Source organism: Onychomys torridus, chromosome X, assembly GCF_903995425.1.
Source record: "Onychomys torridus chromosome X, mOncTor1.1, whole genome shotgun sequence".
NCBI lineage: Eukaryota > Metazoa > Chordata > Mammalia > Rodentia > Cricetidae > Onychomys > Onychomys torridus.
In genome coordinates, this window is record NC_050466.1 from 61,003,433 (window position 1) to 61,025,607 (window position 22,175).

The 22,175-nt window shown below is 40.8% G+C and overlaps 1 protein-coding gene and 1 pseudogene across 2 annotated transcripts in view; both read left to right on the forward strand.

The window, feature by feature from the left end:
* Window positions 1–22,175, forward strand: part of Txlng (taxilin gamma) — a 55,282-nt gene that overhangs the window by 28,730 nt on the left and 4,377 nt on the right. For both annotated transcript variants that reach the window (XM_036174230.1, XM_036174231.1), the window contains exons 3-8: window positions 1,080–1,171; window positions 9,317–9,487; window positions 12,298–12,492; window positions 15,514–15,633; window positions 16,509–16,583; window positions 19,943–20,035. In XM_036174230.1, coding sequence (XP_036030123.1) covers window positions 1,080–1,171; window positions 9,317–9,487; window positions 12,298–12,492; window positions 15,514–15,633; window positions 16,509–16,583; window positions 19,943–20,035 — 746 coding nt within the window. The remainder of the gene's footprint in view (window positions 1–1,079; window positions 1,172–9,316; window positions 9,488–12,297; window positions 12,493–15,513; window positions 15,634–16,508; window positions 16,584–19,942; window positions 20,036–22,175) is intronic.
* Window positions 4,891–5,316, forward strand: LOC118573917 (annotated as a pseudogene).

The window sequence follows — 22,175 nt, forward strand, 5'->3', positions numbered from 1 at the left end:
TCGGGAGGCAGAGGCAGGCGGATCTCTGTGAGTTCCAGGAAAGGTACATAGAGAAACCCTGTCTTGGAAAAAAAACTGAAAAAGAACAGGCACCAGTCACAAGTGGTGCTCATCTATTATCCCAGCCTTCAGGAGGCAGAGGCAGGCAGATCTCTTGAGTACAAGGCCAGCCTGGTCTACAGAGCAGGTTCCAGGACAGCCAGGGTTACACAGAGAAATCCTGTCTTGAAAAGCAAACAAAAAAAAATAACTTTAAAACATTACCAATTTTAAACCAGGCCTAATAGCACACACCTTTAATCTCAGCACTCAGGAGGCAGAGGCAGGTGAGTTTGAGGCAAATACTATTAAACTCCCCTCCCAGGGAAGAGTTATCTTGCTGTTCTTTTACTTTTGGTAACATTTGGTAACACAGGAATAACAGTGTAAACCACCAGAGAGTAACTGAAACCCCACATAGGAAAGGTATGTGCATTTGACATAAGCAAAGCATATAGCCAATTGAAACTTTGTATTTATACTTGGTCAGACTGAAGCTTTCAAAATTTTTCTTTGCTGTTTTTAATTTGCCATTTGTCTTAACATAGACATCTAATGGTTAAACAAGGAAATGTTTACCTCTTCAATACAAAATCTTAGTTAGCAGTGTTAGTGAGTGTAGAAATTGGGATGGGGATGAATGAGGAATGGAGGAGGGAGAGTCTATTAATCCAGAATATAAAAAGTAGCTCCTCACCTTGATGAGAGTCAAACACAGGACATGGTAACCAATTGTTTTCCCACTTATCTACATTCCTAAATAGTTTGTTTGATTTGGTTTTGGTTTTCTGATACAGGGTCTCACTCTGTGGCCCAGGATGATCTTGAACTTGAGTATCCTCTTGCATGCCACAGTTAGCAGTTTGAGCCAACATGTCCAGCTCAAAATAGCTTTCAGAATTGAGCTGGCAAATATCATATTCCTATTTGTAGGTATAAATTTTTTTTTTGAGAGTAGAACATGGAAAGTGTAGGTAGAATTCACAGGTTAGATTTGATCTTATTATTCAGGATTTCTTTCTTATCTTGTTACTCATTAGGAAAAGAAGTTTTATTGCTGATGCAAGCGCTAAACACCCTTTCCACCCCAGAGGAAAAGCTGGCAGCTCTCTGTAAGAAATACGCTGATCTTGTGAGTATTCAGTCACAATTACAAGGGCCATAAAAATATAACAGAATGTGTGTGTATGCTTGATAAGCTTTTTAAAATATAATTTTGATGTATCTGAAAATGTAAAATATTTTATGCAAAAACTGAAAGAGAATCTGATTTCTTGAGGCCTTCTGTTGTTTCATGATTTTATTTTATTTATTTATTTTCTGGTTTTTAGAGACAAGTTCTTGCTATGTAGACCAGATTGGTATTAAATAACTCATAGAGGTCAGCCTGCCTCTGCCTCTGCCTTTTCAGCACTGGGATTAAAGGTATGTGACAGCACACCCAGCTAATTTTTTCTAGCACACAGAGAACAAACACCATAGTACTAAGCTGTAATATAGACCTTTTCCTTTCCTTTGTGTTTGAGGGTCTGGTTCTATTGTGCATATCAGTCTTCAGCTTCTGGGCTCTGTGATCCTTCTGCCTCAGTTTTCTGAGTAGTTGAAACTACAAGCATGTGCCATCATACCTGGCTGGTATAGATTTTCTAAAACTCAGTGTTACAGCTATTTGTGTGTGTGTGTGTACACACACACAGTGTTCCTGCGTGAATGAAGCTCTGGGTTGCATTCCCAGCACTGCCTAAACTTTGTGTTGTGGTGCATATTTGTAATTCCAGGACTTGAGAGGTAGAGGCAGGAGGATTAGATTTTCAATGTCATAGGGAGTTTGAGGCCAGCCTGGGATACATAAGACCTTCTCTCAAAAAAAAATTTTTTTTGAAATAATATTTAGATTTGTTAATAGTCAGATATTTTCTCAACTTTGGAAGAAAGGATTTCTTTTTGTTTTGTTTTTGTTGTTGAGATAGAGTCTTTATGTAGCCTTGGTTGTTCTGGAACTTGTTGTATGGACTTAGACTCCTCCTTCTGTAACCCAGATGTTGAAATAACAAGTGGTAAGGCACTCTATCTCTCTTTCTTGTATGAGATACAAATGTGGCAAAGGACAGTGGGTTTTTCATCTTAATTGTCTTGAGACACAGGTCTTTTATTGAAGCTGGAACTAGTGATCTCCTGACATACACATACATCCCCCAAATAACACAAGGATATAACTATGCCTGGTTTTTTATGTGGGTATTGGGAATTTGAACTCATATACTTGCACAGAAAGCACTCTTACTCCACTGAGTACCTTTGGGATGAGTTTCTTTTTCTTTCTTTTTTTTTTTCCAGAGCTGAGGACCCAACCCAGGGCCTTGCACTTGCTAGGCAAGCACTCTACCACTGAGCTAAATCCCCAACCCCTGGATGAGTTTCTTACCATATGAAAAGCATTATCAAACATGTACTAGTTGGGCTCAGCAATTCAGAATGCTTACTGCTCTGGCAGAGGACATGGGTTAGATTCCTAGCACCCATGTAGTCCCTCACAACTGCCTGGAATTCCAGTCAGTTCCAGGAGATCAATGCCTCTTCTGACCCTGGTAGTTTCCTGCATGCATGTGGTGCACATACATACACACAGAAATGCATACATACACACAAAAGTAAATATATTTTAAGAATTTACACAAGTTGTCTGGCTGGATGGTGCACACTTGTATATCCAGCACTTGGGAGGATGGGGCCAAAAGATTACTGTGAGTTTGAGGCCAACCTGGGCTATATGAGATTTTTGTCTCCAAAAAACAAACAGTAAAAATAGGGCCAGTAAGATGACTCAGTTGCTAAAGGTACTTAATGCCAAGCTGATGACCTGAGTTGGATCCCCAGGACTCACATGGTAGGAGAGAACTGACTCCTATAAGTTATTTTCTAACCTCCTCAGCCGTGTTGTGGCACATAAATATACAATAAACAATTAAATATATAAAAATTGTAGAAATTGGTCTTACTGAAATGAATATGTCCCTTCAATAAATACCTTAAAGACTGGGGCCTGTTAGTACAGGCTTGTAATGACTGCTGGCTATTCAAGAGGCTGGGACAAGAGCATCACAAGTTCAAGGGCTATATAAGCAATTTAGTGAGATACTACCTTAAAATAAATCAACAAAAGGGCTGGAGATACTGCTCAGTGGTGATGTGCTTGCCTAGCATGTGCCAGCTCCAGGTTCAATCTATAGTGCCAGGAAAAAAGGGATTCAAAGTACCTTGAAAGATGGTATAACCAAACCTGGAACATTTTCAATAGAGTAAGACTTATTACCAAAAATATCTGTGAAGGGGGCTGGAAAGATGGCCTAGGGATTAAGAGCCCCTAGCTGCCTGTCCAAAAGACTCAAGATTAGAGTCCTCAGCACCCATATAGCAGCTAACAACCTGCTATAACTCCAGTTCCAGGGAATCTGATGCCCTCTTCTAGCCTTTGTAGGTACTACACAATATTGTGTACATACAGACAAAATGCCCGTACACATGACATTTTACAGAGTACATCTGAAAGAATAACTAGGACTAGGGATGTGTAGCTCAGTGGTAGAGCATTTGTCTTACATGTACAGGTCTTGTATCCAGTCCCTAGCACAGTAAAATAATAATAAAATGAAAAAATAAAACAGTACCTACAAATATGAAAGAAAAAAAAAAACAGTGGAAAGCTGAGCAGAAAATAAGAAAGAGGCATTTCATAGAAGTAGAAAACCAAGATACAGAGAAAACTTAGCCTAATGGGGCATAAAGTAGAAGTATTGACTTCATGTAGTGGTCAGAGAGGAAAACCATAATGAAATGCCATTTCCCTCTCCTCTCCTTCCCTATTTTTAAGAGAAAGTCTCACTATGTAGCTCTGGCTGGCCTGGAATTCAGCAAAGATCTACCTGTGTTGCTACTGCCTCCTGAATGCTAGGATTAAAGGAACCATCGTGCCTGGTCCATTTTATGTCTCTTAGTGGGAAAAAAATTAAGAAATATAATCTTCATATGACTTAAAGAGGACAGATTTGCATGGTCTCTGGTCTTTTTTTCCTACTTGTTTAAGAAACTATTGCTAATTACATATGTATGTGTGTTTGTTTGCATATTTATGCACAGAAGCCAGAAGAAAGTTTCAGATCCCCTGGAGCTGGGATTATATTATAGGCAGTTTTGACCTTCCCTACATGGGTATTGGCAACAGAACTCAGGTCGTCTTCTACAAGAGTAGTATACACTCTTAACCACTGAGCCACCCCTCCAGCCCCTGCATGATCTTTTGTACAGTGCTATTGGGTATACAGATTTGCCAGCCACTCTGGAAAAAGTTTAGTAATGTCATATGAATTGAACATCTAGAAGCCAGCACCCTAAAGAACTTCATTTATGCATATACTAAGAAAAATATATATATTATGTAGCCAGTGAGCTAAATCTACCCAAAGCTTGTTTTTTTCTGAACTGTCCACAAGTAAGAGTGGGTTTTCAATGTATTTAAAGAATACATGATGACTGGTGTGGTGGTGCACACTTTTAATCGTAGCACTCTGCAGGCAGGTGGATCTGAGTTTGAGGCCCGCCTGGGCTACATACATAGTGAGAACCTGCTCAAAAAAAGAATTCAGCCTGGCAGTGGTGGCACATGCCTTTAATCCCAGCACTCGGCAGGAGGCAGAGGCAGGCAGATCTCTGTGAGTTCAAAGCCAGCGAGTTCCAGAACAGGCGCAAAGCTACACAGAGAAACCCTTTCTTGAAAAACCAAAAAAAAAAAAAAAAAAAAGAATTCATGACAAGCTTTGGAAATGGGAAGTGGCCTGTCATTGGTATTCAGTAGTTCTGATGACTGCCCACAACCTGTACCTATTTGACCAGAATGGAACATGTCTGTACTGTGATGAGTGGTACTGCAAGAAGCAATCAGGGGGTCTCTAAGGAGGAGAAATACAAGCTGATGTGTGGGATGCACTTCTCTGTTGACTCATTTGTCAGGAAGATGTTCCTGCTAGACATGAAGAATGGCTTCCTGGCTTTCAAAACTAGCTCTTAGAATCTTCATTACTACGAAGTTGTCATGACTACTGATGAGTTGGATGTGGGCTCCATCTGAGCTGTGCTGCACCACATCTACAATGTGTGCTATGTGTGGGTTGGTTCTGAAGAATCCTCTATGTCTACTGGGACTAATTGCCAAGTGAGCTCTTTTGTTCCTGGCTAGATTCTTTTTCCTCCTCTTTGCCCTTCTCTGTTGGAGCCAGCTGAAACACCTACATCAATCCTAGAAGAATCTGTGAATGCCTGAGCCCTTCTTGACTTGTGGCATTATGATACCTATCTGCCTCCCCAAATTTTCAACTGGAAGGTCCCCACTTCTTGCCTTCAAGTCATCAGAAGGAAGCCCACAGGAGTTCTTTCCAGTTTCATGCCTACCTAACTCTGAGAGAAGCATAGAATAATTTTTTTTTATCATGACAGAGTCTGTGGCCCACAATGCCCCAACAATCCCTGATCAGTAGGTACATGCCAACAATATTGTTGAGTTGTAGCAATATAATCCAGAATGTGGCATCCCATAGTCACCATGTTGCTGCTTAGTGAAAATTAATGGAAATTATTAAAGAAAGCAAAAATATCAGTTCCTCAGTTGTACTAGTCCATCCTAAAGTCAACAGTGAAAAACAAAAAGTGGCCAGGTGTTGGTGGCGCACACCTTTAATCCCAGCACTTGGGAAGCAGAGCCAGGCGGATCTCTGTGAGTTCGAGGTCAGCCTGGTCTACAAAGCGAGTTCCAGGAAAGGTGCAAAGCTACACAGAGAAGGAAGGAAGGAAGGAAGGAAGGAAGGAAGGAAGGAAGGAAGGGAGGGAGGGAGGGAGGGAGGAAGGGAGGAAGGAAGGAAGGAAGGAAGGAAGGAAGGAAGGAAGGAAGGGGAAAAGGAAAGGAAAGGAAAGAAAGAAAGAAAGAAAGAAAGAAAGAAAGAAAGAAAGAAAGAAAAGGAAAGAAAAACAAGAAGTGTTTTTGCTTTTTAAATTTTTATTTAGGACTACACAGGTGAAATAACATAAAAAGGATTAATGAACACAGAATTGATGGTCTTGGAGCAGAGGTGGTTGGCAATAGTTCAATCTGACTCTTCAGCCTCTGAAATTATATCGCCATACCTAGTCCATAGTAGGGCAACTTCACATATTATGCAAAACCAGCGATTCTTCCCATAGGAATTTCTGTAAAAGTGTTAATATTTATAAGCAGATAGTTTGAAAGGAGTTTTTGTTTGATTGGTTTAGTCTTTTATAGACATAGTTTTGTTTTTCCCAGGGTAGTCTGGGACTTACTATGTTGTCAAGGTTGTCCTTGAACTCCTGATCTTGCCTCCATTACCCTCCCAAGTACTGGGATTGCAGGCATGAGCCTCCATGTCCTACTACAAGGATGTTTTTTTTGGTGTGTTTTGATAAGCCACAAGATGGCACTCTTGTTCTTTATGACTCAGCATCAATTTTCTTCAGTAAAAGCTGTTCAGAAAGGTTGGTAAGGCTGCCATCTTAACTGCTAATATGGATGGCACCTTGAAAGGGATTCATTTGCTTCAAACCTAAAATTGTAGCAATTCTTATAGAGAACCTTGAGGGCCGGTTAGTTAATAAATTCTAAATTTAGTTCAGTAGTGTGTGGTTATTTTAGAAAAATAAAGTTCAGTATTGATTCCTAAAACACCAGCTTTTATGTGAATGTGTGTGTTTGTGTGTATGATAGAAAGAGTGCTGGCACTTGAGTGCCACAATGTGCACGTGGAGGTCAGAGGACAGGGAACAACTTTCCAGAATAAGTTCCAAGGACTAGGGTTTATGTGGCAAGCCTCCCCCAACCCCAGCCATCTTATTGTGCTGACACACATCAGCTTCTTTTATAATAAAAATAAAAACAAAAAACACGATAATCCTGTTATTTTAATTAAAAAGTTTTATTTATGTATATGAGTATTTTGTCTGCATATAGGTCTGTGTACCGTGTGTGTGCCTGGTGCTCTTGGAGACCAGAAGAGGGTGTCATATCCCCAGGAACTAAAGTTACAAACAGTTGTGAGCTGCCTATATATCCTAGAAATTGAACCCAGGGAGTTACAGATGGTTGTGAGCATCATATGAGTGCTAGGAATTGAATGAACCCAGGTCTTCTAGAAGAGTAGCTGGTGCTCTTAACCACTGAGCCATCTCTCTGGTCCCAAAAATCCTGTTTGGATTTCAGCAAATCTTAATAGATAGGAAAGAGTCTATAGACAGACAGCTACCCAACAAACAGAAACTCAAGAGATGCTAGCTTTACCAACTAAGTTAGTCCTGGACAGCACAGGGGTTAGCTCATTTTATAAAGGGTTAACTCCAGAGCATGAAAGTTTTCAGACAAGAAATAGAGTAGATCATCAGTTCAAAACACAGGATTAAACTGGGCAGTGGTGATGCAGCCTGTAATCCTAGTACTGGGGAGGCAGAGGCAGGCAGATCTCTGTGAGTTCGAGGCCAGCCTGGACTACAGAGTGAGTTCCAGGAAAGGTGCAAAGCTACACAGAGAAACCCTGTCTTGAAAAAAAAAAAAGCCGGCGGTGGTGGCACATGCCTTTAATCCCAGCACTAGGGAGGCAGAGGCAGGAGGATCTCTGTGAGTTCAAGGCCAGGCTCCAAAGCTGCACAGAGAAACCCTGTCTCGAAAAACGAGAAAAAAAAAAAAGAAAACAAACAAACACAGGATTATAGCTGGAAATTGGGGAACCTAAATTGCCTGTGAATCACTGATTTGAAACCAGGAAGAGCTGTAATTAGTATTTGAAGTCAGTCAAAGGTTACAAATCAAGGTCCCCAGGTCAATGTGGAAGCTTTCAAGATCCCAGTTTCCACCTCACTCTGTACTCTTGGGCTGATATAGTTAAGCAAAATTTGGATAATAAAATGGAACTTGAATAATAAAAGGTACTGAAGATGAAGTATTTCTAAAAGGCTGAAGAAAGATTAAGGTCATTTCTTCCATCCACACTAAATTGCTTACCTTCCTTACAACTAGGACAGAGAGAGGTTGGTAGTGTCACATAGCATGAAACAGTTTGAATAAAATTATATGATGCAGCATCTGTCCCCACTCCCCCACTTTGTCAGTGCTAGGGAACCTTTGCCCCAAGTGTTACATGTGGTAGGCAAGTGCTCTTCCACTGAGCTATAACTTAAGCTCCCAGTATTTGGCTCACACTCGCAAACATATATATGTGTGTGTGTGTGTGTGTGTGTGTGTGTGTGTGTGTATGTATGTATGTGTGTATATATGTAGTGTGTGTGTATGTATGTATGTATATATACATATGTATGTATATATGTATATATACTTATGTATGGGGGTGCATATGAATGCATGATCTGAGGAGGCCACAAGAGAGCATCAGATCTCCTAGAGCTGGAGTTACAGGCTGTGCTGGGAACTGAACTCTAGGTCCTCTGCAAGAGAAGCAGCAAGCACTCTTAACCACTAAGCCATCTCTTCAGCCTTGACTTCTTTTGTTTTAAAGGCAGGTGCTCATACTGTAGCCTAAGCTGAGCTGGTACTCATTATGTACTCCCAGGTTGACCTTAAAATCATGGTGATCCTCTTGCTTCTGCCTCCTGAGTTGGTGGGATTACAAGCTGGGGCCATGACATCTGAATATTTATCTTCATTGAATGCAGTGTTCCTGATGCTCACATTTTTCCAGGACCTTCCTACTGGGCTTTTATTTTTAGAACTTAAAGTAAGTGTGTGTGTGTGTGTGTGTGTGTGTGTGTGTGTGTGTGTGTGTGTGTGTGTGTGTGCGCGCACGCGTCTGTCTGTGTGTATATGTGTGTGTTTGTACATGCATGCACACGTGAACACATGTGTGGCCTTGTGCCGTGGAGGTCAGAAGAGGGTGTTGGATCCCTTGAAGCTGGAGTTATAGGCAACTGTGAGTCACCTAATGTGGGTACTGGAACCTGAATTGGTCCCCTGGAAGATCAATAAGTGCTCCTAACTGCCTAGCCATCCTTCCAGCCCAGCTCTTTGCTGGATTTGGTGGCACATGCCTATAATCCCCGATCTCAAGTTGAGGCAGGATGATTGAGGGTTATAAGCCAGCCTGTGCAACATAGTGAGTCTAAGAAAGAAAACTGCATAGCTGATAACTGATTCTTCTAGCATTCACTGAAATACTGGGGTTGGGGGGATTGATGTGCTTCCTGAATGTAACATGCTTGCTAATTTTAGCTGGAGGAGAGCAGGAATGTTCAGAAACAAATGAAGATTCTGCAAAAGAAACAAGCCCAGATTGTGAAAGAGAAAGTTCACCTGCAGAGTGAACACAGCAAAGCCATCTTGGCAAGAAGCAAACTGGAATCTCTTTGCAGGGAACTTCAGCGTCACAATAAGACCTTAAAGGTTAGTTCATTTATTGTTTTTCTAGTTTACAGAAGTGATGTTCTCAACTGATTTTATAAGAGGTCATCTTGTGTCTATTTGAAATCTGAAATCTGTGCCTACAAAGAGACAAGATATGATTCTTTCTGGTTTGCTTAAGACTAATGCTTCATATGAGGCAATATAATGCGATACTGATATAATGTCACGGGGAATAAGTAAACATTGCAACTCGCTTTCTTTCTTTTTTTTTTCTTTTTTTTTTTTTTTTTTTGGTTTTTCGAGACAGGGTTTCTCTGTGTAGCTTTGCGCCTTTCCTGGAACTCACTTGGTAGCCCAGGCTGGCCTCGAACTCACAGAGATCCGCCTGCCTCTGCCTCCTAAGTGCTGGTGTTTTGCCTGCATGTGTGTCTGTGTATCATATGCATGCCAAGTGCTGGAAGACGCCCAAAGAGGGTGTTGGATCTCCTGAAAGTGAAGTGTTACTGACAGTTATGAGCCACCATCTGCTGGGTGCTGGGAACTGAACATGCTCCTCTGATCTATCTCTCCATTCTGCAACACACCCCCCTCCCCAAGTCATGGCTTAGGAAGCTCAGAGTTGCCTGTTTTCTGCAGAGCATTAAAGTAGTTGTCATGAAATGAGAAACTAGTGTTATGAGAAAGGAGCGCTGCTGAATACTCGGGTGGATGTCAGAATTGAATCGCCCAAGATTCCTGGCCCACTCCCAGCTCTTGGTTGCTGAGTACTTTTGGCAGAAGCATTTAGATCAGGTACGCAAAGATGAGTTGGTATGTATGGAGGAAGAGGGAAACAAGAAGAGCCATGAGAAGAATCTGCCTCAACATTGTAGCTGGCCTGTCCTTGTAGAGTAGGGTTTTCAGCTGGAACTCTGAGCAAATGCCCCATCTCCCAGGGACCTAGGTACAACAACATTCAGGATATGGATTTTTCACCAGGTAGGAGTTAATGTTTGCTTCCTTTTAAGATTTTATCGGGGCAGGGGAGGATGTGTACACACACATTCACAGTAAGAACCTGAATCTCCTAGAGTTACAGGTGATTGTGAGCCACCTGATACAGATGCTGACTTGGGTCCTTTGGAAGAGCAGTAAGTGCTCTTAACCTCTCAGCCATCTCTTCAGGCCCTTCTTTACTTTTGATCCTTTGTATTTATTAATTTACTTAAATAGATTTATTTATATGTGTGAGATTTTTGTCTGCATGTATACCTGTGAACCAGTACTTAACTCGTGGCTGTAGAGGTCAGATGCAGGCATCAGAAATGGGGATTACCCTGAACTAGAAGTTATGGATGGCTGTGAGCCACCACATGGGTGCTGGGAATCAAACCAAGGTACTCTGCATGAACAAGTTTTCTTAACCACTGAGCTCTCTGTCCCCCCTTTATAAGACCTTAAAGTAGATGGTACCTAGACTAATAGTGCATGTCTATAACCATAGCTACTTAGAAGACTGAGGCAGTAGTGTTGCAAGTTCATGACCTGCTTAGGCTATAGAGCAAGTTCAGGGCCAGTCTGGACAACTTAATGAGATCTTGTTTCAAAATGAAAAGTAAAAAAAAAAAAAAATGGACTGGGATATAACCTACTGGTAGAGCACTTGCCTAGTGTGCTCAAGGCCCTTGTCTCAATCCTACTTAACTTACTTCCACCATCCCCAAATAAAGTTAGGAGGTATTTTTCCCCTATAACTAGTGATTTTGAATAGACTAATAAAATGACTTGAAGGTAAGCTTTTTAAAGTAAGGATGCTATTGGTCTTTTGACCTCTCAGGAGTGAGAGTTATGACCTAGAAAGTAAACTGAAGGAGGGGTTGTTTGCTTAGACTGATCTAAGCTGAGTCCTTGTGTGGTTATCAAGAAGCCTGTTCCTGGCCAGGCGGTGGTAGCACATGCCTTTAATCCTAGCACTCGGGAGGCAGAGGCAGGGGGATCTCTGAGTTCGAGGCCAGCCTGGTCTCTAAAGCAAGTTCTAGGAAAGGTGCAAAACTACACAGAGAAACCTTGTCTCAACCCCCCCATCCCGCCAAAAAAAAAAAAAAAGAGTACACAGTCAATTGATATAACTAGGACTCTTTGTATATCTCAACACTCTATATGGGAAAAGAGAAAAGTATGCTTGTTGTTATTGTTCGTTTTTGTTATTTCATGATAAGGTTTCTCTGTGTAGCAGCTCTGGCTATCCTAGAACTTACTCTGTAGACCAGGCTGGCCTGGAACTCAAGATCTACCTGCCTCTGCTTACCAAGTACTGGGATTAAAGATATGCCACCACCACCCTGATTAAGAAGTATGCTTTTAAGTAAGCCTTCTGATCCTAAGTAAGGGGGACAAACTGTACCTTAAAAACAATGTTTCAGGGCAGTCACAGCTTTCCCCCCTCTCCACATGCTAGGCAACTGCATCTTCAACCTTTTTACTTTTTTTTTGGTGTGTGTGTCCATTTTGTGTGTTTGGGGTAGTGTGGATATGCATGTAGAATTCCCCCAGAGCTGGGATTACAGGCACAGGCTGCCATGCCCTACTTTTTATGTGGGTGCCAGAGATTTGAACTCAGCTCCTTAGACTTGGGCAGCAAGCACTTTACCAACTGAACATTTCCCCTACCTTGTAGTTTTTGTTTGGGAAAACATCTCACTAAGTTGCCCAAATTGTTCTTTACCTCACTCTTTAAGCCCAGGCAGGCTTCGAACTTGGAATCTCCTTCTCAGCCCTGAGTAGCTAGGATCATAGGCCTGGCAACAGCAGCTTCTTTGAGCATTTGGTCCATGGGTCTGCTATTAACAGAAATTCCTTTGGGTACTAAGGAGGAAAATATGCAGCAAGCACGAGAGGAAGAAGAACGACGTAAAGAAGCAACAGCACATTTCCAGATTACTCTAAATGAAATCCAAGCCCAATTGGAACAACATGACATACATAATGCCAAACTCCGCCAGGAGAACATCGAACTGGGAGAGAAGCTGAAGAAGCTCATTGAGCAGTATGCACTGAGGGAAGAGGTAATAGCATTCGATTGCTTTCCACAACTTCTCACTATTAGGGGTAACTTGTCTGTTTACTTTAAAAGTATTGCTGCAGGGTGTTTTAGAATTGTTCATGTGTAGCAGAAGGTGTGTTTATTAACTAGGGAAAGGGTCAAACCACTGCATAACCAGAAGGATTAATTGAGAGTCCATCTGCATGAATAGGTAAGATAATTTTCAGGAGTCTTGTCAAGAAGTAGTTTCATGTAATACTAGAAGATGGCAATTTTCAGATTATTTTCTTATCTGGACTAATAATAAATAAATGTTTGGCCCCAGAATACCCTGTATCTCAAGACATTTGTGATAATCTATACAGTATCTATAGCCATTTCATTACATCTGTGTTTCAGGTTTAGATTTGTTTGTTTTTCCTCATTGAGATTGGGTTTTACTTGTTGCCCTGGGTGGCTTCCAATTCATGGCCTCCTGTTTGAACCTCCCAACTCAGCTTTACATTTAAAAAAATAGTTTCATTTTTACTTATGGTCAAATCCAGGGCCTTGGCCATACTATGAGGACATTCTGCTATTAAGCTAGCAACCCCCAGCTCTATTTTTTTTGTTTGTTTGTTTTTCGAGACAGGGTTTCTCTGTGTAGTTTTGGTGCCTGTCCTGGATCTCGCTCTGTAGACCAGGCTGGCCTCGAACTCACAGAGATCCACCTGGCTCTGCCTCCCAAGTGCTGGGATTAAAGGTATGTGCTGCCACCACCTGGCCGCCAACCCTATTTTTTATTAATCTTTTATTGCTGGGATCAATCCTAGGAACTTTATGTATGCTAAGTATGTTTTATCATTTAATTCTACCCCAGACCCTTTTGTGGGGTTTTTGTTGTTTTAAATAATGGTCTTTTTCTGTGGTCCAGGCTGACTTGAAACTCAATATATTCCTGGCTGGCCTGGAACTTGTGGCAGATGCAGTCTTTGCTTTCTGAGTGCTAAGATTACAAGTGTTCTGCTTTTTTGTTTTGTTTTGTTTTTCAGTGTCTGTCTACCACCTTGAATATTTTTTGAGTTTTCAAAAGTGTGTGTGTGTGTGTGTGTGTGTGTGTGTGTGTGTGTGTGTATTTCCCCCCAGAGCTGAGGACCGAACCCAGGGCCTTGTACTTGCTAGGCAAGCGCTCTACCACTGAGCTAAATCTCCAACCCCAAAAGTATATTTTTAATTATGTATATATGTTTTGTCTTTGGATGTGGGTTTGTACATAAGTGCAATGGCCACAGAGGCCAGAAGAGGATTGGATCCCTTGGAACTGAAATTATAGGTGACTGTGAGCTGCACAAGGTGGGTGCTGGTAACCAAACTCAGAGCAGTACTTGCATTTAACTGCTGAGCCATGTCCCTAGCTCCTAGGGCTTGAATTCATTAAAAATTATTTTATGTGTATGGGTGTTCTATTAGCACATGTGTCTATGCATATAAAGCCAGAAGAGTGTCAGATCCTCTGAAACTGGAGTTATAGTTGGTTGTAAGCTACCATGTGAGTGCTGGGATTCAAACCCAGATTCTCTGGAAGAGCAACCAGTGGTCTTAAATTCATAGATATTTAGTGTATAACTCAGAAAGTTTTTGGTCTTATCATCTTCACATCTAAAAAGTGAAGTTAGCATCTGCTTATCTTTTTAAAATTTATGGGGCTGGAGAGATGGCTCAGAGGTTAAGAGCACCAACTGCTCTTCCAGAGGCCCAGAGGTCCTGAGTTCAATTCCCAGCACCCACATGATGGCTCACAGCCATCTGCAATGAGATCTGGCACCCTCTTCTGTATACATAATAAATAAATAAATCTTTAAAAACAATTTATGTGTGTGGGGATGCCCCAAGAGGTCAGAAGAGGGTATTGGACTCACTAGAGCTGGAATTACAGGCATTTGTGAGCTGTCCATCATAGGTACTGGAAAACAAACTTGGGGTCCTCTGCAAGAGCTCTTAACCACTCCTACTTTCCTGTTATTAAAAAGTCTGACCTAAGTCCAAATAAAGTCTGTCTACTTCACTAGTTTACGTCTCATCTCCAAACTATGGGTTTCCTTGGCCTGGTTTTTATTATTGAAGAACTTATTAAATAAAGTTTTGCCATTAAATTATTAAAGCCCTAATTTTCTTTCTTTTTGGTTTTCTCTGTAATCCTGGCTTGTCTTGAAGCTTGCTATGTAGACTAGGCTGACCTCAAAATCACAATGATACTCCTACTGGGATTAAAGGCATACACCTCCAGGCCAGGTCAGGCCTGGTCCTAATTTTCTTAAGATGATTCTTTTAGTTTTATTGTTTAATGGGCTGTTTCTTCATAGATGTAGCAAATTAGAGAATCATTTCTTTAAATTCATAATCTGCCATGTTACTACCTCGGCTTCCTTATCACACACTAGCATTCTCCCTGTCATATTGATACTGCAACTGAAAGAATCCCAATTCTGCACTTCCAAGGTGGCATGTTTGGATGGCTTCAGTGTGTATAGCTAGCTACTTACCAGTTTTCTTTGGAAATACTAGCTTTTTCCAAATGTTTGGTTAGGCGCCAAGCACCTTATATATATAAGAAAACTGGGTATGGTTGTATCAGATACTGGCATGGAGATTTAGTAGGACAGAAATTTACCTAGTTGATTTACTTTGGCTTAGCTTTGACTCCTCATGCCCTCAATTGAGGAATTTAGCAAAATTTAATGGGTAAGGAAAAAAAAGGAATGGGCAGAAAAGTGTTATGTGTAGTGTGTGTGTATGGATCTATTAGTTTGATCTCCTTTGTCTCGATGTTTGACCTTTTCAATCCATAGCAAAAATAAAAATTTCAAAGCTTGTAGTGGTGGCGTCTAGCTCCAACAGGGCAGCGTTCTTGCAGGTGGTGTCACTTATGTAGGTATAGGGACAGAAAGACCTAGTGTTGTTAGTTATTAATAGGAAAGCAAGGCAAGCAGAGTGCTGTAACATCTTGTATTTCCTCCTCATTGTGTTCCTCTATTCATGAAGTGATGGAATTCTTTTCTCATAGCACATTGATAAAGTATTCAAGCACAAGGAATTGCAACAACAACTTGTGGATGCCAAACTTCAGCAAACAACACAGCTGATAAAAGAAGCTGATGAAAAACATCAGAGAGAGAGAGAGTTTGTAAGTTCTGTTCCTTAAGAAAAAAAAAGGTATTTTCAGTATTTTAACTAAAACATTTAATGTCACCCATGGGGAATGATAGTTAATTATTAGCTCCAGAAAGCTTTTGGCTGCTTCTGTTCAGAGATCCACTTGCCTCTGTCTCCTGAGTGCTAGGATTAAGATATGCACCACCAAATGCCCCGGTCTGTTTTTGAACAACTTGACACTAGGGAAATTATTTAATTGGTGTAACTTATTTTATGAGTTTGTTACTTGCGGTCTCATATTGTAGCCCTGGCTGGAGGATGACCTTGAGTTCCTCTTGCACCACCGCACCCAATTTATAAAGTGCTGAGGATTGAACCCCAGGGCTTTGCGCATATTAGGCAAGCACTCTATCAACTGAAGTATTGCTGCCAGGTCTCTACTAGTTTTTTGTCTTTTTCTTTTTTTAAATGCTCAGAAACCTGTTCTCTAATTTCATTGCTTTTCTCCATACCGTTTTACCCAGTCTTATCTTGCTCCTCAGAGTAGAGAAGCTTTTTCAGCCATGTTTGAGGTACTTAGCTGTGTTTTTTGCTAATATAGACGTGATTATTTTCAACCTAAATACCACCCTTAAACCCTCAATATTGTAAGTTGTTTTAGGCCTCCACAGTACCTTTTCCTATTTAAACAGTAGATGTCTTTCTACTTCTGTAAGCATTGTTACACAGCATAATGATGGAAGGTGAATGTAAACAGCAACTATGGAGAGAGGGTATTCCGTTTGTAGGGTAGTCATTCTTGCTAAAATAGTGCAGAAGATGTGGTGTGACTGCATGATTATTTGACATTATATTCACATTTGCGATTGTTATTAGTACTTTTGCAAGAATGTTTCTGTTTTCTAGTTACTAAAAGAGGCAACAGAATCCAGGCACAAATATGAACAAATGAAACAGCAAGAAGTACAACTAAAACAGCAGGTAAGTCGATAGTTGGGGATAGCAGAATTTATAAGAAAAAGGACTCATTTCATACATACCTTCAATCTCCTCTAACGTGCTTTTGCTTCTTCCCAGAAAGAGCTAACCAAAGTTAAGAAAGCAATCTCGAATATCTCTTGGAAGTCTCTTTTCATTTAGGGTGACCATCCAAATTTGAGTGTCCCTGGTTTCAGTACTAAAAGACCTATCTTACTAGGCTCCCACTCCCAAATCTCAGCCCAAGTGGGATGATTAGTTATCCATCTTTAATGGCTCTCATTTGTATTCTTATTCCCCACTAAGGAAAACTGATAAGATTCCCGATTCAGATAATGTTATAGAATTTCACACACCTTAACCTATTTGTAGTTTTGTGCCAATTTAGCACCTAAGCTGTTTTAAAACTGCTTATAACTATAGTTCTACTTGTAGGTAGTTTTGTGAAATGCTTTTAGCCAAAGCTTTCCCTCCCTTTTCATTCTGGATTCTGTATGTGTTCTGATATGATGTTTGGAGTAAGAGTAGTGTGTACCATACCATCTTTACTTGAGGAGAAGGTACAAGACAGACTTCTGTCTTAATGGGTGTTTGTACTTATACCCCCTTTTAGCTAACTAGGTTTATTGAAATTTTTTTCAGGTTTATTGCAAGGCTTTTTAAAATAACTCTAGGGCTGGAGAGATCGCTCAGAGGTTAAGAGCACTCACTGGCTGTTCTTCCAGAGGACCTGAGTTCAATTCCCAGCACCCACATGGTGGCTCACAGCCATCTATAATGAGATCTGATGCCCTCTTCTGGCCTGCAGACAAACACTGTATATGTAATGAATAAATAAAATAACTCTAAATAGACTAAGACATTATGCCTGGCATGAATCTTTATAAGCACCTCCTCTTCTAGACACTATTTTTGGGGCTAGGGTAGGACATTTTACAATATTGGTGACATTAACTTTTTTTTTTTTTTTTTTTTTTTTTTTTTGGTTTTTCCAGACAGGGTTTCTCTGTGTAGCTTTGGAGCCTGTCCTGAACTCACTCTGTAGCCCAGGCTGGCCTCAAACTTACAGAGATCCACCTGCCTCTGCCTCCCAAGCAACATTAACTTCTTATAAAGCTATCCTAACTTTTTTGAGACAGGGTTTCTCTGTGGTTAACAGCTCTGTCCTGGAACTATCTGTAGACCAGGCTGGCCTCAAATTCACAGAGATCCACCTACCTCTGCCTCCCAAGTGCTGGGATTAAAGGTGTGCGCCACCACGACCTGGCAAAACTAGCCTAATTTAAGAGTACAAATTTTAACAGGTATCTATTGGAAATCTCTGGAACTTTCATCATTTGGCAGGATATTCAAATCCACTGTTAGTCCTGTGCATTCAGGTATTCAAATGAATGGACATGAGAATCCATGTGGATGTGGGCCATGTTCTGCAGATGTTGATAAGCTATCTGACCTGTGCCATCTTACTATTTCCCCTGCTGTCACTTCTTTTTCTATTATGTGAACATTACTATCCTTTCCAAGAGTTGATCTCACTTGCTGCTTTTACTGTGGCATCTCATTTGCCATGAAGTCCAAATGTTGCCATCTATTCAATACTGTGGGCCAACATTGAACTGTCAAGAGAGACAGACAGCCTTTCTTTGGATGCCCTATCTATCTTCGGTTAGAATAGGCCTCACTGAAACTACTGGAGTGCCTAATTCCAAGTGCTGAAAGTTTTTTCCTCAACTTGAGCAGCACTGTTGTCCCTAACTTCAGGCTGCCAGCCTCAGGGTTAGGGTTATGCATTGTTAGGAACAACTACTCCACTGGCTTTTGCTCAATCCTCAGCATTCTATTGCAGTTCCTGTTATTTTCCTACACTTTTCTGGAGGTACAGCTTGTTGCCTGTCTCCCAGTGATCACATCTAGCCTGATGAACTTTGCTGCTACTGCTTCCTCCACAGCAGTACCTGCTCCAAGTTCCCATATGACACATCCACTGGGTGGGCTACCTTCCATCATATCCCATCTCAGCCTCCCACATTTTGTTAGAGATGTTATCTATAATTCTTCTCATCACTAATTACATGGTGTTTTGGATGTTTAGTGAACTGTATTCCTCACTCCTCTCCTCCTTTATTTGGTTCATTACTGGGGACTGAACTTTTGGGTTTTCGAGATAGGGTTTCTCTGTGTAGCTTTGTGCCTTTTTCCTGGAACTCACTTGTTAGCCCAGGCTGGCCTTGAACTCACAGAGATCTGCCTGCCTCTGCCTCTGCCTCCCAGTGCTGGAATGAAAGGCGTGCGCCACCACCGCCCGGACCCCTCTACATTTTAATCTTAAAAGTTTTTTAAGATTCAAAGTCTTATGTGCATGAATGCTTTGCCTATGTGTATGTACAAGCCTGGTGCAGAGTCAGAAGAGGGAATTACAAGCACTGGGAACCAAAGCCCAGGTCCTCTCCAAGAACAGCAACCACTCTTAATCATCTTTCCAGCCTGCCCCTCTATTTAGGTGTATTTTGTGATCTCAGGCATATTTCGTAAGCTCTTCTGACTCTCAGTGTCTCTTCTGTAGAGGGTTTTTCTAAAGGAGAATAAAGGTTGAGATGATGAGATGACTTTTATTTATTATGTATACAGAAGGGGGCGCCAGATCTCATTACTTATGATTGTGAGCCATCATATGGTTGCTGGGAATTGAACTCGGGACCTCTGGAAGAGCAGTCGGTGCTCTTAACCACTGAGCCATCTTTCCATCACTGAGATGACTGATTTTTTAATATGTAATTTATATATTATAAATACATGTTACATATAAATTTTATATGTATAGTTTATACCTATATTTTTTTTTCCGAGACAGGGTTTCTCTGTGTAGCTCTGGCTGGCCTCAAAGTATCATTTTAATTCATCTTGAATACAAATTCTTTGAAGTAAAGAGTGTTTCTTAGTTTTTGTTCTTTCCTAATTCATCTAACTATCCCCAACTATGTTTCTGCCTGTACTCAGGGGATATCCTTGATACAAAAGCTAAGAACTTTGCAGAAAAATGGTTAATAGTCACATTGTGGAGGGGGGGTAGTTCAAAGCATTTGCAGGTGTGTGAAATTTCTAACTACCACACCCACGGAGTTTTAATTAATGGTTATAATTAATGCTAATGTTTCTGCATTTTAAATCTATGTTAGCAGCAATAAGCTTCTCACATACTAGATCTCTGTGAGTTATTAGAATTTTAGCCATCTGTCTGCTATCCAGAGATTGGATGTTTCCTCTTCTGTGATTTATAACAAATAGCATCATGTAGAAAGTTTAAGAGTTTGAATTGTTTACCTGGAACTCAGAATAACTGACCTTTCTATTTTGTTCTGTAGCTTTCTCTTTATATGGATAAGTTTGAAGAATTCCAGACTACTATGGCAAAAAGCAATGAACTTTTTACAACCTTCAGGCAGGAGATGGAAAAGGTATTTGTATATTTTTTTTGTGGACTGAACTATAAAGGGGATATATGAGTTCTTTATTACTGCTTAGATTGAGTTTATATACTATTTATATTACACTATTTTTCCAAATACAGGGAAATATTTAGTCACTTTATTCTTTAGTGTGCCCCCAAATACCTATCTCTATACTTTTAGGATTTTTCCTTATTTATAACAAATTCTTTGTTGTTGTTTGCTTTTGTTTTTTTCAAGACAGAGTTGTCTTATGTATCCTGGAATTTGCTCTGTAAATCAGGATGGCTTCAAACTGAAGAGATCCACCTGCCTCTGCCTCCTAAAGGCTGGGATTAAAGGCACTACACTTCCCTGCTAACTTTATTAGAAATAGGCCTTTTCAATCACTTATCAGGCTTATTTCCAATCCTTCAAAAAAAAATTCCTTTTCTTGCCCACATTAAAAAGCTCTTATAGATCAGGCTGGCATAATTTGATGTGACCTTGAATATCTGATACTCTACAAGCTTACTCTATCACACCCCATTCTTATGTTTTAGGAGTTTTACTATGATGCTGAGGCTACTCTTGAACTCTAGGATTAAAGCAGTTCTCTTGCCTCAATCCTCAGCCTCCCAGTCCAGATAACTGCGGCTTACTGGTGGTACACTCCACATCAAATTATAGTAGCGAATGTTTTTAAAGTGGTGTTGAAAAGTATAACGTACAGTGTAAGCCATGACTATTATTCTATCTTACATAGTAGCCAAGAATGCATGCTCTGAGTCAACGTCTCCATTGCATTGGTTGCTATTCCCGAGGCACCCATGTTAGGTGGCTCACAACCATCTGTAGTTCCAAGTGATCTATTCTGCTGTCTGTAGGCATTTTGCTCATGTGCATATACGCCCAGACACATGAATATACTCAACTAAAAATAACTATGGCTGGGTGGTGGTGGCGCACACCTTTAATCCCAGCCCTTGGGAGGCAGAGCCAGTCGGATCTTTGTGAGTTTGAGGCTAGCCTGGGCTACAGAGCGAGTTCCAGGAAAGGTGCAAAGCTACACAGAGAGACCGTCTCAAAAAAACAAAAACAAACAAAAAAACTATGGAGCTGGAAGATAGCTCAGTGGTTAATCGTGCCTGCCACTACTCCAGAGGACTCAGTTCAGTTTCAGCGCCCTTGTCAAGTAGATCATAAATACCTGTAATTCTAGCTCCTGGAAATCCAATGCCCTCTTCTGGTGTGCATGGGCACCCACAGCCATGTGCACATAGATACACACAAATAAAATATAAGTCTTAAAAAATTTGATTGTGAACAAGTTCTGACTTTGTGCTCCCATTTACTTTGTGTGTGTGTATGCACATGTGCAATGGCACATGTGTGGAGAGCAGAGAACTACTTCTGTGACTAGGTTCTCTCCTTACACTGAACAGGTCCATCAGGGTTGGTGGCAAACACATTACTGGCCCTTTAAAGAAAATAAAAAAGACTACCAATTTCAGATAAGTGTTTGGCTCATTAAACATATGCTCAATTACCATGAGCTAAAAAATGCTCAGATTACCACCTTGAAGTATTTTTAGACCTAGTAATCTGGAGAATTCCATGAGCAGCAGATTTGTTCTGCCTACCAGTCCTTTGAGTTGATAATCCGATTCGAGGGGTAACTGTTAGGCACAGTAAGTATTAGCTGAATTCCAGCACATGCTCACTGTTGAAGTGGAACACAGTTCAAGACAGGGATACCCCAAATTTGCTATCCTTGTGGAAGATCCTGTGGGATGGAAAAATATATATCACTGTGGGTCAGTACTCAACTCAGTTCTTCCATGAGCTCCTTCTACCACCTTGTTTGTTGTGTTAGCCACCAGTAGAAAGCATCTGGTCTGCTTTGTTGGTTCCTTTAACAGCACCTGGCTCAGTGTCCTGACTTGAAAATCATAGCTTGTATGAACTCAGAATATTGAGAATGTGACCAAATGATAGGCATAGATAAATTTCATTCTCAACTTTTCTTGTAGCAGAGGTTTAAGAATGTTCCTTTGCCCAGGCATGATATTACATGCCTTTAATCCTAACAATCCAGAGGCACAGGCAAGCAGACTTTTGAATCTGAGGCCAGCCTAGTCATAACAAGTTCCAGACCAGTCAAGGCTAC